Raw genomic sequence first — 13,786 nt, 5'->3', positions numbered from 1 at the left:
ATAGATAGATAGATAGATAGATAGATAGATAGATAGATAGATATGTATTTACTATAGGCAATCTTTAAAAATGTCTGGCTTTTAATATTGTTATGGATTAAAATAATATAACATATTCAGTTATTTTTAATGTAGTGCACACTGGCACCAGACTCATTGTTTTTCATAAACAGTTTGGGATAAACTGTTTGGAATGACAATATGCATTTATGATGATCTGTGTAGGTGGGTCTGTAAAGCAAGCGTCACAACACAGAGGTCAGTTTACAGAACATAACACTGTTTTGGAATATGTGTTGTTAATTTGAACAGGTATTGTCTAAGAAGTGGGTCAGAGTACAGGTTGTCATCTCAAATTGTTCAGATTGCTTCTGGAAGCAGAGGCATCTTTATTAGGACAATATGTGTTACCTTATACCTCACTCAAACTTACCTGGTAATAAACTGCATTTGTGCACATTATGAATATCTATTTCTTGTTAAGCTTCTTCCCTCTAAAAGTGAAAATGAAAGCAATTTAGACATCTCCCCAGAGCCAACATTTAAATATCATGAAAGTTTATGATTTATGAAGGGATATGTGGTGAGCGTGCTGAACTGCTTTCATTATGAAAATTATTTCATGATTAGGGCTGGAAGAACACTGCATGGATCACTTTCAAGGAAATGATTGGCTCATTCAGGTTGAGCTCCTCTTCAACCTACCAGTTTTATTTTGAATTAAAGATCCAAATTATTTATGAGGAAATATTCAGACATTAAGCAAGCCCTAACTTTACCTGTTTAGTCGGTTTAATAATAAGATTCAAACACACAAATGTAAGTCATCATTCTTTAAATGCTTTGTAATGCTTCCCTGGAGTTTATAGTATATAATTTTTTGTGCCTTATTAATTTTAATTGCATGGGAAAGGTCTACTCTTCTTTTACATTTTCCCTTTGTGTTTCACGGAAGAAAGAAAACCTGTACTCTACTGTAGCAGGTTAATTGATTTCCTAGTGTCATACTAGATGGTAGTTTAGTGGCGATGGGAGGGAGAGTTCCGTGAAGTGTAGAGGGGTGTGTCTATGATGAGGAAAACACCATACACAAACAGCCTGTGACAACATTTTTCATCTTGCAGTGCGATGGCGAGGACTGTACTTTCCATTCTGTGTCTCCTGGTTGGACTTGTATGTTTCCCAAGTACAGGATGTTGGGAAGCACCCTGGTTCTGTCATGGACGTGAGTGTCCCGTGTACACTGTGGTGCAACAGTATGAGGTAGGCAGACGATTTTTGTTTTGTCATTAGGGATATTTCATATTTGGTCTATTCTATGTTAAATATGTATATTATTGTGTTAATAATACATAAAGGGATTTGAGGAGCGCAATTATGAAGTGAGCCATTGGATTACCACTGATGTTGCGAGTTCCAGCAACAGTGATTTAAAAGATGGCTTTTGGAAATTGTATTATTTCAATCAAGGGCAAAACAGCGAGAGTAAGTACACTACACTGGTAACACTTTACAGTAAGGTCTCATTTGTTAACATTAGTTAATGCATTAGTTTACATAGAAGTAATACTGTACACTATTTAAGCATTTATTAACCTTTTATAGTGTTAGTTTATACAGATTGGCCACTGTTTGTTCATAATAGTTCACAGTGTTTTAGTCGATGTACAAAAATAACATTAACTCATATTTATAAATGCTATAAAAGTATTGTTTATTTTTAGTTCTTGTTAACTAGTGTTACTGCTACACCAAACTCATGGTGCTGAATATTCACATTTGACGTTTTATAAACATTCCAGACTGGTAATCATATTTTAACAATGTCATGTTATAATTAAATTTTACTTGTCAGATAAGGAGATTGCTATGACCAGGCCTGTGGTGGTCTCTGTGAAGGAAGCTGATTTTACGGGGGAGCGACAGGTGTCTATTTCCGTCTTTCAGTCTGACGCGGACATCCCTGAGCCTAACGATAATACCATCAGAAAAACAGTCATACCAGGCGGTACTGTCTACGTCAGGTTAGTTATTATATAAAGGATGACAGTCAAAAACTGTTTGACTTTTTCTCATTTAATCATTCTCTCTTTGCTGGTCATTACAGGTCATTTAGTGGTGTGGCATCTGATGAAGACGCATTAGAGAATGTGCAGCAGCTTAGGGAGGACCTCAGGGGTGCAGGAAAGGTGTTTGTTGAAAACAGATATGATGCAGCTGGATATGATGCACCATGGGATTTGATCAACAGGCACAATGAAGTTTGGGTTCATGCACCCTGAGGACTTGCAGATCTTGAAAGTTCTGTTCCTCATTCCTATGGTGTAGCCTCTTTTTACTTTCAAGTCCCAGTCAACTGAAGATTTCCTTGCATATCATATGTTAACATGGTGTTGCAATCTTAAACAATGTATTAATGTTTCGTTTGTGCAATAAAAGTGTTGAAGCACTTTGTAGTTCTTTGACAGGATTATAAACTGGTTTTTAGGAATGTGACGTCTGTCATCTACATCTGTAGGTTAAGGTAGGTTTACGCTGAAATTGCAGTTGAATTTTACTGCTTTGACAATAAAACTTTTGATCTCTTTATTCAAAAATTTTTTTTCTTTTTTATTATGCAGTACATTGAATGTAAGCCATTCTATTTTTCAGTTTAAGACACTGTATCTAATTAATTCACCCACATTTATGGACTGAATAAATGATTGAAAACTGTGTAAAATAAATCTATTCCAATAAGAAGATGATACATATTAAGACCTAGAAAAGAAACTGAAACCTGATACAGAAAATACAGAAAGTTTCCAAAATACAAAAGAGAAGCAGGTTTAGGGATGATCTGAATGGGAAAATGTGATTTTAGGTTATCAGGTGGCTTAGCTTCTGGTCATGTTACTAGAAACTCCAGCCATTTAAACTGGTCTATCTAGTGATCCAGAACATCCCTTAAGCTGTTAATTAAACTATTTGATTTAAATAGCTCAGTGATAGACTCTAAAGAAATGTGAAGTTGAATGTGATTCTTCCAGCTTGTGAATTAGTATGAAACTTGTCATTCCAGTTTAAACCTGTAAGAAAGCATATGACTTCAGACACTGTTTTTGTCACTTGCAGCTTGGTGCTTATTCAGTGACCTTAAAATGCATTAAAAAAGTGAGTTGTTTCACAGTTTTGCTGAATGGACCTGGATTCTCAAGCCTGCAGCACTATGCTTGTGTTATTGTTTGTTGATGGGAGTTTCCCTCTTGTGTTCAATATGGGAGTGTACTAGCTGAGAGGAAAACTGGGTCAGCCCACCTGAGACGTTTTGTCATGGTGACTGATCCGAAGTCCGTATAATTAGTCGCATCTTCTCAAGCAGAGCCAGGAAATGTGATGAGGCTGCATTTTCCCACAAAATGGGCCAACAACCTCACCTGAGAGAGAGAGCAAACTTTGTATATCTCTGAGAACTGTTAAACACATTCTACTTGGGCTGCATACAGAAGTTAGCATACCAACACTGAAAGCAAGTAAAACAATTAGCTGACCTTAAATAAAAGTTATCATTTCATTTTCAAGACAGACTCATTCGATAATTTAGTCACAAAGAAACATAACATTTTCCAAAATGTGATAAAATACTGACTCGCTGGTCACTGAAAGCAGAAACACACTCTTTTGTTTAATTGCTAGGCTAGACTGTATATGCTAGTTACATTATCATACACTAGGAGGCAGCAATGACTCGTGATGTTTCTCTAACCTCTTCTACATTACATATGGCATCAAATTAGTCTACTCAGTTTGTACATTTCCAGTTTTCATAAAAATGTCCTCACCCATTTGTTTTAGTGCTAAATATGCTGTTGTACCTAGAAGGACTTTTCAGCTAGAAGAGCATGAGGGCAGTTCCTCACTAGCAATGGCGGAATAAAAGCCGCTTCCCAGTATGCCTCAGCACTCACCACGGGAAGCTGGACACTTAATGCCCTCCACACACATTCACACAGTTTCCATGGTTACAATTCTATAGCAAGAAGCCAGCCGTGTTCGTCAAAAACATAATTATGCTTCAATGAAGTCAGATCTGTAATAACCCAAGATGTGTTTTTATGAGTCATAGAGAACATGCGGTGTCTACTTACTTACTGTATATAGTGGTACTGTATTTTTATCGGCAGGCCTCAGGACTGTTGTGTTCTGCAGTTCATTTAACATGAGGAGCTTATTCGGATATTAGGTTTTTATGCTTGGAAATCAGAGCATACTCAGTTAGTGTTTGTGGAGGATGGGAGATGTTCACAAGAACTTAGAGACTGTCTAGTTGTGATATCTCCGATCAGCCTACGTATATTATCTAATTTATCGGCACATTTTTTATTTCGAAATTCTGTCTGGGCTCATATGTGCCACCATTGTGTCCAATAAAAGCCAGTCTGACTTTGGCAGGTTATGTCAGCATATGTTTGCAGGCTTGTGAATTTTAATCTGCCCAGTTTTGGATGATGTTCTTGGTTTGGAGGCCCCAGCCAAGAGCCTGTTTGGAATGGCTCATGGGAATTAATCTTATCAGAGACTGGCCAGTTTCCTGAGAATATAGCTGGAGCTCTATGCTGTCAGATAAGGCAATGTAGGAATGCAAGAGCAATTGTGCATTTTGAGAGAGTTTTAACCATGTAAATTGTTCATGCTTATGTCAGCCATGTGATATGTGTGTCCATCTGTTGCATGATTTTTTTTGCTCTGTTTTGAAGTCCAAAACACCTTTTCAACTATTCTCTGTTTCTCCCATGAGTTGGTTTAATCTTTTTGCATAACACACGATACGAAAATACAGCAACTTTTGGTCAAGATTAAAACAGGATTTTTCTTTCTTTGAGCTCTGTCTCATATTAAAATGTCTCTCATGATTACCCCACACTTTTTATAATTGATGATGTGCTAAACACGAGGACACCAAACCACAAAGAGAACTGAACGTTATGGCTGTCACTGAAGCTCAGATGCTGAGAGCAGCAAATTTCAACTGAAGTTTGGCCCCAAAGGATTTGCAATTAATTATTTTTTAAAAGTCACTGCAGAATACATAATGGTTGGAATGTGATATACATGTGAATATATAGTATATGTAAATATAATGATGTCCAAAAAAGTCTCAGACATTTTGAAATCTTATGAAATTGTGGATATATAATTTTAAAGGAATAGTTCTGAAAATTTGCTGAATATGTGGATTAGTTTGTTTTTTCAACGGAAGAGATTTAGCATTACATATCTTGCTCACCAGAGGATCCTCTGCAGTGAATGGGTGCCGTCAGAATGAGTTCAAACAACTGATATAATAATTCACAAGTAATACAAATCCAGTCCATCAGAAAAGGTCTTGTGAAGCCAAAAGCTATTTGATGAGCATCTAATGCTAAAATTCTCAAAATTTCAAACCAACTCATCTACATCCTGGTTAATCTGAGGTTGAGTAAAGTTTTAGCGAACTTTCATTTTTGGGTGAACTATTCCTTTAAGATCTTTAAAATCCTTAAGATTTTAAAACATCATGTAAACAAATATTTTTGTATTTACCTTTAATTATTATTATTATTATTATTATTATTATTATTATTATTATCATCATCATCATCATCATCATCATCATTATTATTATTATTATTATTATTTATTGAATAAGAATGTTTGTGACACTGTCTGTGTGAACTCTTCAAATGGTCACATGTTCTTGCCTGCATGTGGTATCACATAGCCTCTCCCGTTTGTGAGTTTAGGGTAATGAATTATAGATTTGAGTTTTTTCAAAATGGAATGTTGGGGATTTTATAAAACAAAATGTCATAAGCATTCACTCAGCTTTCATTAAAATTTAAGGATAATGTATTTGCTTGACTTGAACCTAAAATGTTATCGTTTTAGTCACAAGAGTTATAATCCTAACCACGATGAAATGTGGACTTTGCATTTAAATTGAATAAATTATAACTTTAAATTATAAATATTTGTCTGCAGAACATTCCTAGTAGTGTTTGATACTCTCAGGTCATGACTAAAGCCAGAGATTAGCTATAAAACGATTGGTTTAACCTTTTCAATTCTCAAATATCTGTGAAAAGTGATATGTCCTTATAAGTGTGTATAAGATGCCAAGACTGCACATGCATTAAGTCAGGAATGCTTTCATCTTTAAAGTTCATTCATGATCCTGTATATATTTTATATATTACAATAAAACAATTCTGGAATGTAAGATAGTAATATGTTTAATTAACCCCAATAATTATTTACTAAAAACATTTAAATTACAAGTGGGTATTAATATACTTATTATATTTGTATATTTTTAATTATTTTGAAACTGTGAAATCATCTGCATTAGAAGTGATTTAAATGAGATTGTTGGCACAAATCATGGATCCCCTGTGATTTTAGGGCTGTGAGTCTCTCTTTGTCATCTGGAGAATAGATTTTAGAGTTTCTTTGTCTTATGACATTCTGAATCAGTTTGGCTGTTATTCTGGAATTCTGATACCATCATCTGTGTGCCGCTGAAAAAACCTCAGATCACTTACAGAAAACCATACTAACAAGAGCAGAACATCTCTGAATTGTGTTACTCTTCAGTATCTTACACTAAGATAAACGTTGATCAGTTTTGGAGACATGATCATGTGAATGTTTTCTGTCTTTTGCTTGAGCAAAATTTACATTTTGAATGTCACCTCAATATGCCTGTGCACAAATAGTGTTTGCTGTGACATCACATTGTTATCTGTGACTGCACAGTCAGTTTGCATGCATTACAAACAGACATTGTATGATGGCACATTTCCCTCTCTGTTGCTGTTTTTTTCTTTCCTCCCTGTGCGATTTCAGAGTACAGTGATTTTCTTAGAGGACAGAGGACTGTCCAAACGTATAAAAACTCATTGTCTGCCTGCAGGGCCTCTACTTGTCCAGTCAGGTTTTGTATGTAAAGAAAAGTGGCAGTGGTGGAAGAGAGGTATTCCTTAGATTTATCAGCACCCGGCTTTGCTCGTCCTTCTGATTGGTTGGACTGTATAGACCAGGGAGAAAAATCCACTACCAATTTACAGCGGACTTATTAAAGGAAAATTGCATTTTATTACATTGTACTGATGCACTGATGCATGGCTTGAATTTCATGATTCTAACAAAATTTGGCTGATGCAGGCATGTTTTTTAAGGACTAGAATTCAGCTTTAGATGCTCTCACTTTAGAAAAGCACCTCACTATTTGTTCATGGTGCCTAATTCAATAACTAGTGTTTACAAATTTAACTTTATTTTAAAATGCTAATAAAATGTTAAATGTTCAATATGTTCTGTATTATCCCACCATTTATTAAAACAACAGACAAAATAATTTGGCATATACCCTACTGTAAATGTATGTGAATGGATTGTCATTGGAGATGCAGCCACTATTGTAAACTTTTTTTTTTTGCCAAATAAAGCATGGTTCTACAGTGAGCTCACAGTTATTTCCAGCAGCAGGGATTAAATGATGAGTTTTCTCATAGTGTGACTTGGTTGAGGATTAGAGAGGCTTTGGGACAAATGTCAGAAGCCTCCAGACTCTGCTTCCAGTAACCCACTGGCTCCATCATCACTAGCAGTCATGCTGAGGCCGTGGAAGCTACTCTCCAGAGTGCCACTTTTATTAAAGACTTGTGATAGATTGGACTGGTTAATACTGGGATGTGAGATTCGTAGCAGGGTAAACAAAACACGGTAAACCTGCAGCCAGTGTCGTAACAGCTGTCAATTATTTTTTAGTGGCATGCCTGTGCAGATGAAGCATATATAATTGGTGACTGAATAGGAATATCTAATAGACTGATAGATTAGTTAGCATTGTATAATGTCTGTACGATTTGCACTATGAACTATTGCATGAATTGTAAATACATCAGATGCATGTGATTAGTGTGGATGTTTCGCTGTGTGTTTGAGCATGAGATTGTACCATTAGGCAATACGCTATTACATATTCACTGCTTGCCTTTTTATGTAGCAGAATAAGAGATGAATGATTCTCAGAAAAGTCTGACTTGATCAGCCCAAATGTTACAAATGGGCCGGCTCATCCCTCTCTGAACTTTTAGTTTGACATGAACATGATGCTAGCCAAACATGCAAACATAAATAATTTTGCCATCATCTGTGTGCCGCTGAAAAAACCTCAGATCACTTACAGAAAACCATACTAACAAGAGCAGAACATCTCTGAATTGTGTTACTCTTCAGTATCTTACACTAAGATAAACGTTGATCAGTTTTGGAGACATGATCATGTGAATGTTTTCTGTCTTTTGCTTGAGCAAAATTTACATTTTGAATGTCACCTCAATATGCCTGTGCACAAATAGTGTTTGCTGTGACATCACATTGTTATCTGTGACTGCACAGTCAGTTTGCATGCATTACAAACAGACATTGTATGATGGCACATTTCCCTCTCTGTTGCTGTTTTTTTCTTTCCTCCCTGTGCGATTTCAGAGTACAGTGATTTTCTTAGAGGACAGAGGACTGTCCAAACGTATAAAAACTCATTGTCTGCCTGCAGGGCCTCTACTTGTCCAGTCAGGTTTTGTATGTAAAGAAAAGTGGCAGTGGTGGAAGAGAGGTATTCCTTAGATTTATCAGCACCCGGCTTTGCTCGTCCTTCTGATTGGTTGGACTGTATAGACCAGGGAGAAAAATCCACTACCAATTTACAGCAGACTTATTAAAGGGAAATTGCATTTTATTACATTGTACTGATGCACTGATGCATGGCTTGAATTTCATGATTCTAACAAAATTTGGCTGATGCAGGCATGTTTTTTAAGGACTAGAATTCAGCTTTAGATGCTCTCACTTTAGAAAAGCACCTCACTATTTGTTCATGGTGCCTAATTCAATAACTAGTGTTTACAAATTTAACTTTATTTTAAAATGCTAATAAAATGTTAAATGTTCAATATGTTCTGTATTATCCCACCATTTATTAAAACAACAGACAAAATAATTTGGCATATACCCTACTGTAAATGTATGTGAATGGATTGTCATTGGAGATGCAGCCACTATTGTAAACTTTTTTTTTTTGCCAAATAAAGCATGGTTCTACAGTGAGCTCACAGTTATTTCCAGCAGCAGGGATTAAATGATGAGTTTTCTCATAGTGTGACTTGGTTGAGGATTAGAGAGGCTTTGGGACAAATGTCAGAAGCCTCCAGACTCTGCTTCCAGTAACCCACTGGCTCCATCATCACTAGCAGTCATGCTGAGGCCGTGGAAGCTACTCTCCAGAGTGCCACTTTTATTAAAGACTTGTGATAGATTGGACTGGTTAATACTGGGATGTGAGATTCGTAGCAGGGTAAACAAAACACGGTAAACCTGCAGCCAGTGTCGTAACAGCTGTCAATTATTTTTTAGTGGCATGCCTGTGCAGATGAAGCATATATAATTGGTGACTGAATAGGAATATCTAATAGACTGATAGATTAGTTAGCATTGTATAATGTCTGTACGATTTGCACTATGAACTATTGCATGAATTGTAAATACATCAGATGCATGTGATTAGTGTGGATGTTTCGCTGTGTGTTTGAGCATGAGATTGTACCATTAGGCAATACGCTATTACATATTCACTGCTTGCCTTTTTATGTAGCAGAATAAGAGATGAATGATTCTCAGAAAAGTCTGACTTGATCAGCCCAAATGTTACAAATGGGCCGGCTCATCCCTCTCTGAACTTTTAGTTTGACATGAACATGATGCTAGCCAAACATGCAAACATAAACAGATTGTGCAGACTGAATAGAGCAGGCATATTAAGATTGTAATTCATTATGTCTCCCAGGATTTTATTATAATCGTTAAAATGAACATGGGACTAAACATTCAGAGAAACAATATTTCAGGAATTCTCTTTAGGCAAGGGATCTGTGTTTTTAAGAGCATACAAAATTGGTTTGTGTGATAGACTAAAAATACTGTTGCATATAATTTTTCATGCTTCATTTATTATTATTTTGATAAATGGACTATTATTTGTTCCTATAACATCATATGATGATGAAAGCTATTATGGAAGATTAATCTGGCAAAAAGGTCTTAATATAATGTATAATTTATTTTAGCATTTATTTATGATTAATTTATATGTATTTTATTATTAATTTATACCTACATAAATTTAGATTATAAGGCTTTTTTATTTGCTAGTTCACAATGACAAAGCTTGTGTTCTGCCTATATTGTGGTCCCTGTTAGAGTTCCTACGAAGTAAATGGCTCAATAAACACATCAAATATTGCCATAATGTAAATGTGAAAAGCTAAAAGCTTTCTATAATGCTTAGTTATAAAGTTATGTGGGAAAATATCATTGGCACAGTATAAAAACAATAAGGAAAATGTGGGTTTGCAGCTGAGACTTCTTGTAGTGTTTGTCATTGTGATAAAAAGCTAGGAAACACTGAATCAGGCTCTTCATTTATTAATCATATACTTTTGATGTGCTATATTTAAGACAGAGTGCTTGCTGCACAATATATCACGCTCTAATTTATTATGCGGGACTTGTTGTTCCCCAGCATCCTCTCCTTCAGGGCTGTTTGTCCTCTATCTGAACCTAGGGCAAAGTTTAAGTGGCCACATGTGTCTCATTCTACCTGCTACAAAATATATTGATGAAAATATAGATGAACATACCCTTTTAAAGATCAATACAGCACAGGTCGGTGTGTAAAGAAAGCAGAAGTCACACGAGACTATCATCTGCCCATTTGATATTGAAAAGGATTCACTCAAGAGTTATCTGTTAGTATTTTTAGAGATCTGTCATCATAAAATGTGGTAATGCAATTGATTTTGTTCTCAGTGCTCTCTACAGAAACCTTCACATGCTGGTCAGTGTTGTATTTCCCTGAAACAGGTCACCTATTCTAATCTAGCAAGTGACATCACCCCGTGTGCATTTCCGTTACCTTTCTATTTCCATCTGTCTGTCCTACTTGCCTTTCCTCCAGGTGAACTGTCTAATTGGGAGCCGTCAAGGGGCAGCTCCCCCACCATCCCTTTCTTGTCTGGGGGACAAATGCTGATTTCTGTTCCTGCTAGTCCTCTACCACCAACTGTCTATCCTTGGTTTGACTTTGGTTAGAGGTAATGTATCCTTTCCTAATATAGAGAAACCAAAGACAATAAGACACTCTTAGAATAGAGCCCGGATTATGGAGTCCCCGTAGACGAGTGTTTGTGCTGGTTTTGGAAAGCAATTCGGTGGCAGTAGTGCACTTATACTCCTCTCTAAATCAATATATCTGCTAACTGTTATGTGTAAATTTGTCTATGTTCTCATAAAATGTCTGGTTGCCATATATGAATTAAGAGTGTACAGCAAAACCATCGTCTGCGTGTGTATTACACTTTTATGTAATAAAACAGAAATGTAACAACAACAATGTAATTTCTTATGAGCACAACAATTTAAGCATTTTCTTTAAAGCTTGGCTGTGTTTGTTTTAAAATGAATTTGCATCTATTGGTCAGAAACTTCTAAATCTATCTATCTATCTATCTATCTATCTATCTATCTATCTATCTTTCTTCAGAAGTTTAATAATAGTTCTTTGGTAGCACTGGCCATGCATATTGACATTGTGAGTGATGTGTGTGTGTCGATAGTTGTCTTTTGTCCCTCACTGAGGAGACAGGCATGAGTTACTGTAATCACCATGGATCTTTGAACTGATGAGGGAATTGATAACTTGACGGTGGAAAATGGAGGTTTGTTTAAAAGAAAAGAAGGGCCCTTTTTCAGAAACAGAATACTTTAATGCACTCTTGACGAGAAAGAATCGTAAATAAACTTGACAGTGAAAACTTGAAGTGGTTTGGCAGATGATGAGAGGATTTAGATGACTGGGGTGAAGAGGACTGAAAAAGGATTCTCGATTAGGGCTATTAAGCTCAAATTTAACAAAGATGAGAACTCTTTTAAGAGCAGTTTGGATTGGGCAATTCTGATCTTTTTGGAAACGTCGAAGTGAATTGCTGGATAATTGCTGAAGCTTTTTTTTTTGTGTGTGTGTCTGTGAATGGATGTTTTGTATAGTGAATTTACAGAAAAATGGAATACATATATAATGCTTCCATGTTTTGAATGAATCTTGTGGCGTGAGACAGTGTAGGGTTGTGCTAGATAACAGGTGGACTGAGTAAACAAGAAAGCGCCAGAGAGAGAAAAAGAGAGAATAATCCCTCAAAGCCCAGGAGGATTTAGCATCCAGAGAGCATCACACCATATTACAGAGATATGTTTTTAACCTCAGGTCAGCTCTCCAGAAACCAGCTCTCACTAATTTCAGCGCATGCAGTAGGAGGAAGGCAAAAGGTGTCAATTTCTGAACAAGTGCAAATAGCTGCAGTAGATTAGCTTTAGGAAAGAAGATATAGAGGCTGGCAGAAAATCCTGTGCGTGCAGGACAATAATCCTGGCTGTTTATTGAAATTGATTTCCTCAGATTCATTTCATCCCCTTATTGCAGCTAGAGTACTTGTCTGTGTTATTATTATTATTATTATTATTATTATTCATTTATAATAGTTATTTGTGTTGTGCTTATATATATAGATGTTATATCTCAAAAAGCCTCAACAACCATTTCAAAGTATCCATGGCTGAACAAAAGCCATTGATATGAATGGGAATGCTTACGTACAGGTTACTCCAGGCACTCAATACCTTCTTTGTTGATTCCTTCTCAGTCATGACAATATTGCAGACCTGGTCCTGTGCACATCTATGGGATTTAAATCCCATACACATCTGGTTCTGTCCTAGTCCCCTGGTCTAGTTAATTCCTCATTAACCATGTACATGTATTTGCCTCTTGTTTTTGACAGCATAGTTGTTGTTTATATAGTTGTTGTATATATATGTTGTTTATTGTGCAATGCAATAAGTCTAGCATTTTAGATTTTTCATAAACTTCTCTTATGCAATAATTATGAATGTAATAGAAAAGAAGCATAGCAGTTAAGCTGAATGTTAGTTTGAGTATCCCCCCTCCAGTTTTCATGAACCACCAGTCAATTCCTCCACTGGGCATCAGATCAGAGGCATTGCTTCCTGAAACCCATGCAGTCAACTTTCATCTTTCTCAATGAGAAACATCTGCCATTAACTTTAAGATAGAATTTAAGATGACTGTGGTTGTGACTGTATCACAAATATAAGCTTATTATGTAATGTGAATTGTAAAGACACTGATGAAGCAGTTTGTAACTGGCTATATCAAAGGATGGGCCATCAAAAAACATCAAAGATAAACAGAAATGGACACTTTCTGGGGACATCATAGTGAAAATCAATAAAATTGATTTGAAGTATTTGTACTTTTAAATGGCAAAAGAGAGAAAAAAAACGTTAGAAGAGTGAACATCAAGGAGGGAAATTGCTGAATTAGCTTGTTTAGTTTTCACACAGTTGTTCGATTCCCCCATATAGTATTTGCATTTTCATATGAGATCAACAAATGAATCGTAAACATTGTTAGAGGGTGGAATTGTATCTAAGAAAAGCGAGTACAGATTATCTTCCATTGCTAATCAGTATCTATGAACATATTTTCTGTGCCCTTGACTGCAAATCAGAGCACCTTGAGTAAAATATTCTGCTCTCAGTCAAAGTCTTTGCTCGAGTGTATTTATATCCAGCAGAGGAAAGCAAGGTGCCATATAAATTGGAAACTTACCGACCCAGCTGGAGGAGTATG

At 36.1% G+C, this 13,786-nt stretch overlaps 1 protein-coding gene across 1 annotated transcript; it reads left to right on the top strand.

Annotated features, from left to right (window-relative positions):
• Window positions 1–1,111: 1,111 nt before the first annotated feature.
• Window positions 1,112–2,552, top strand: LOC113113176 (heme-binding protein 2-like). Its single transcript, XM_026279349.1, has 4 exons — window positions 1,112–1,263; window positions 1,359–1,485; window positions 1,856–2,024; window positions 2,108–2,552. Exons 1-4 carry the CDS (start codon window positions 1,129–1,131, stop codon window positions 2,280–2,282), a joined length of 606 nt encoding a protein of 201 aa, XP_026135134.1. The 5' UTR covers window positions 1,112–1,128; the 3' UTR covers window positions 2,283–2,552.
• Window positions 2,553–13,786: the final 11,234 nt, after the last annotated feature.

This window comes from Carassius auratus, chromosome 13 (assembly GCF_003368295.1).
Source record: "Carassius auratus strain Wakin chromosome 13, ASM336829v1, whole genome shotgun sequence".
Lineage (NCBI taxonomy): Eukaryota > Metazoa > Chordata > Actinopteri > Cypriniformes > Cyprinidae > Carassius > Carassius auratus.
Note: the sequence above shows the minus strand (reverse complement) of the source record. Positions and strands in the feature narration are given on the sequence as shown.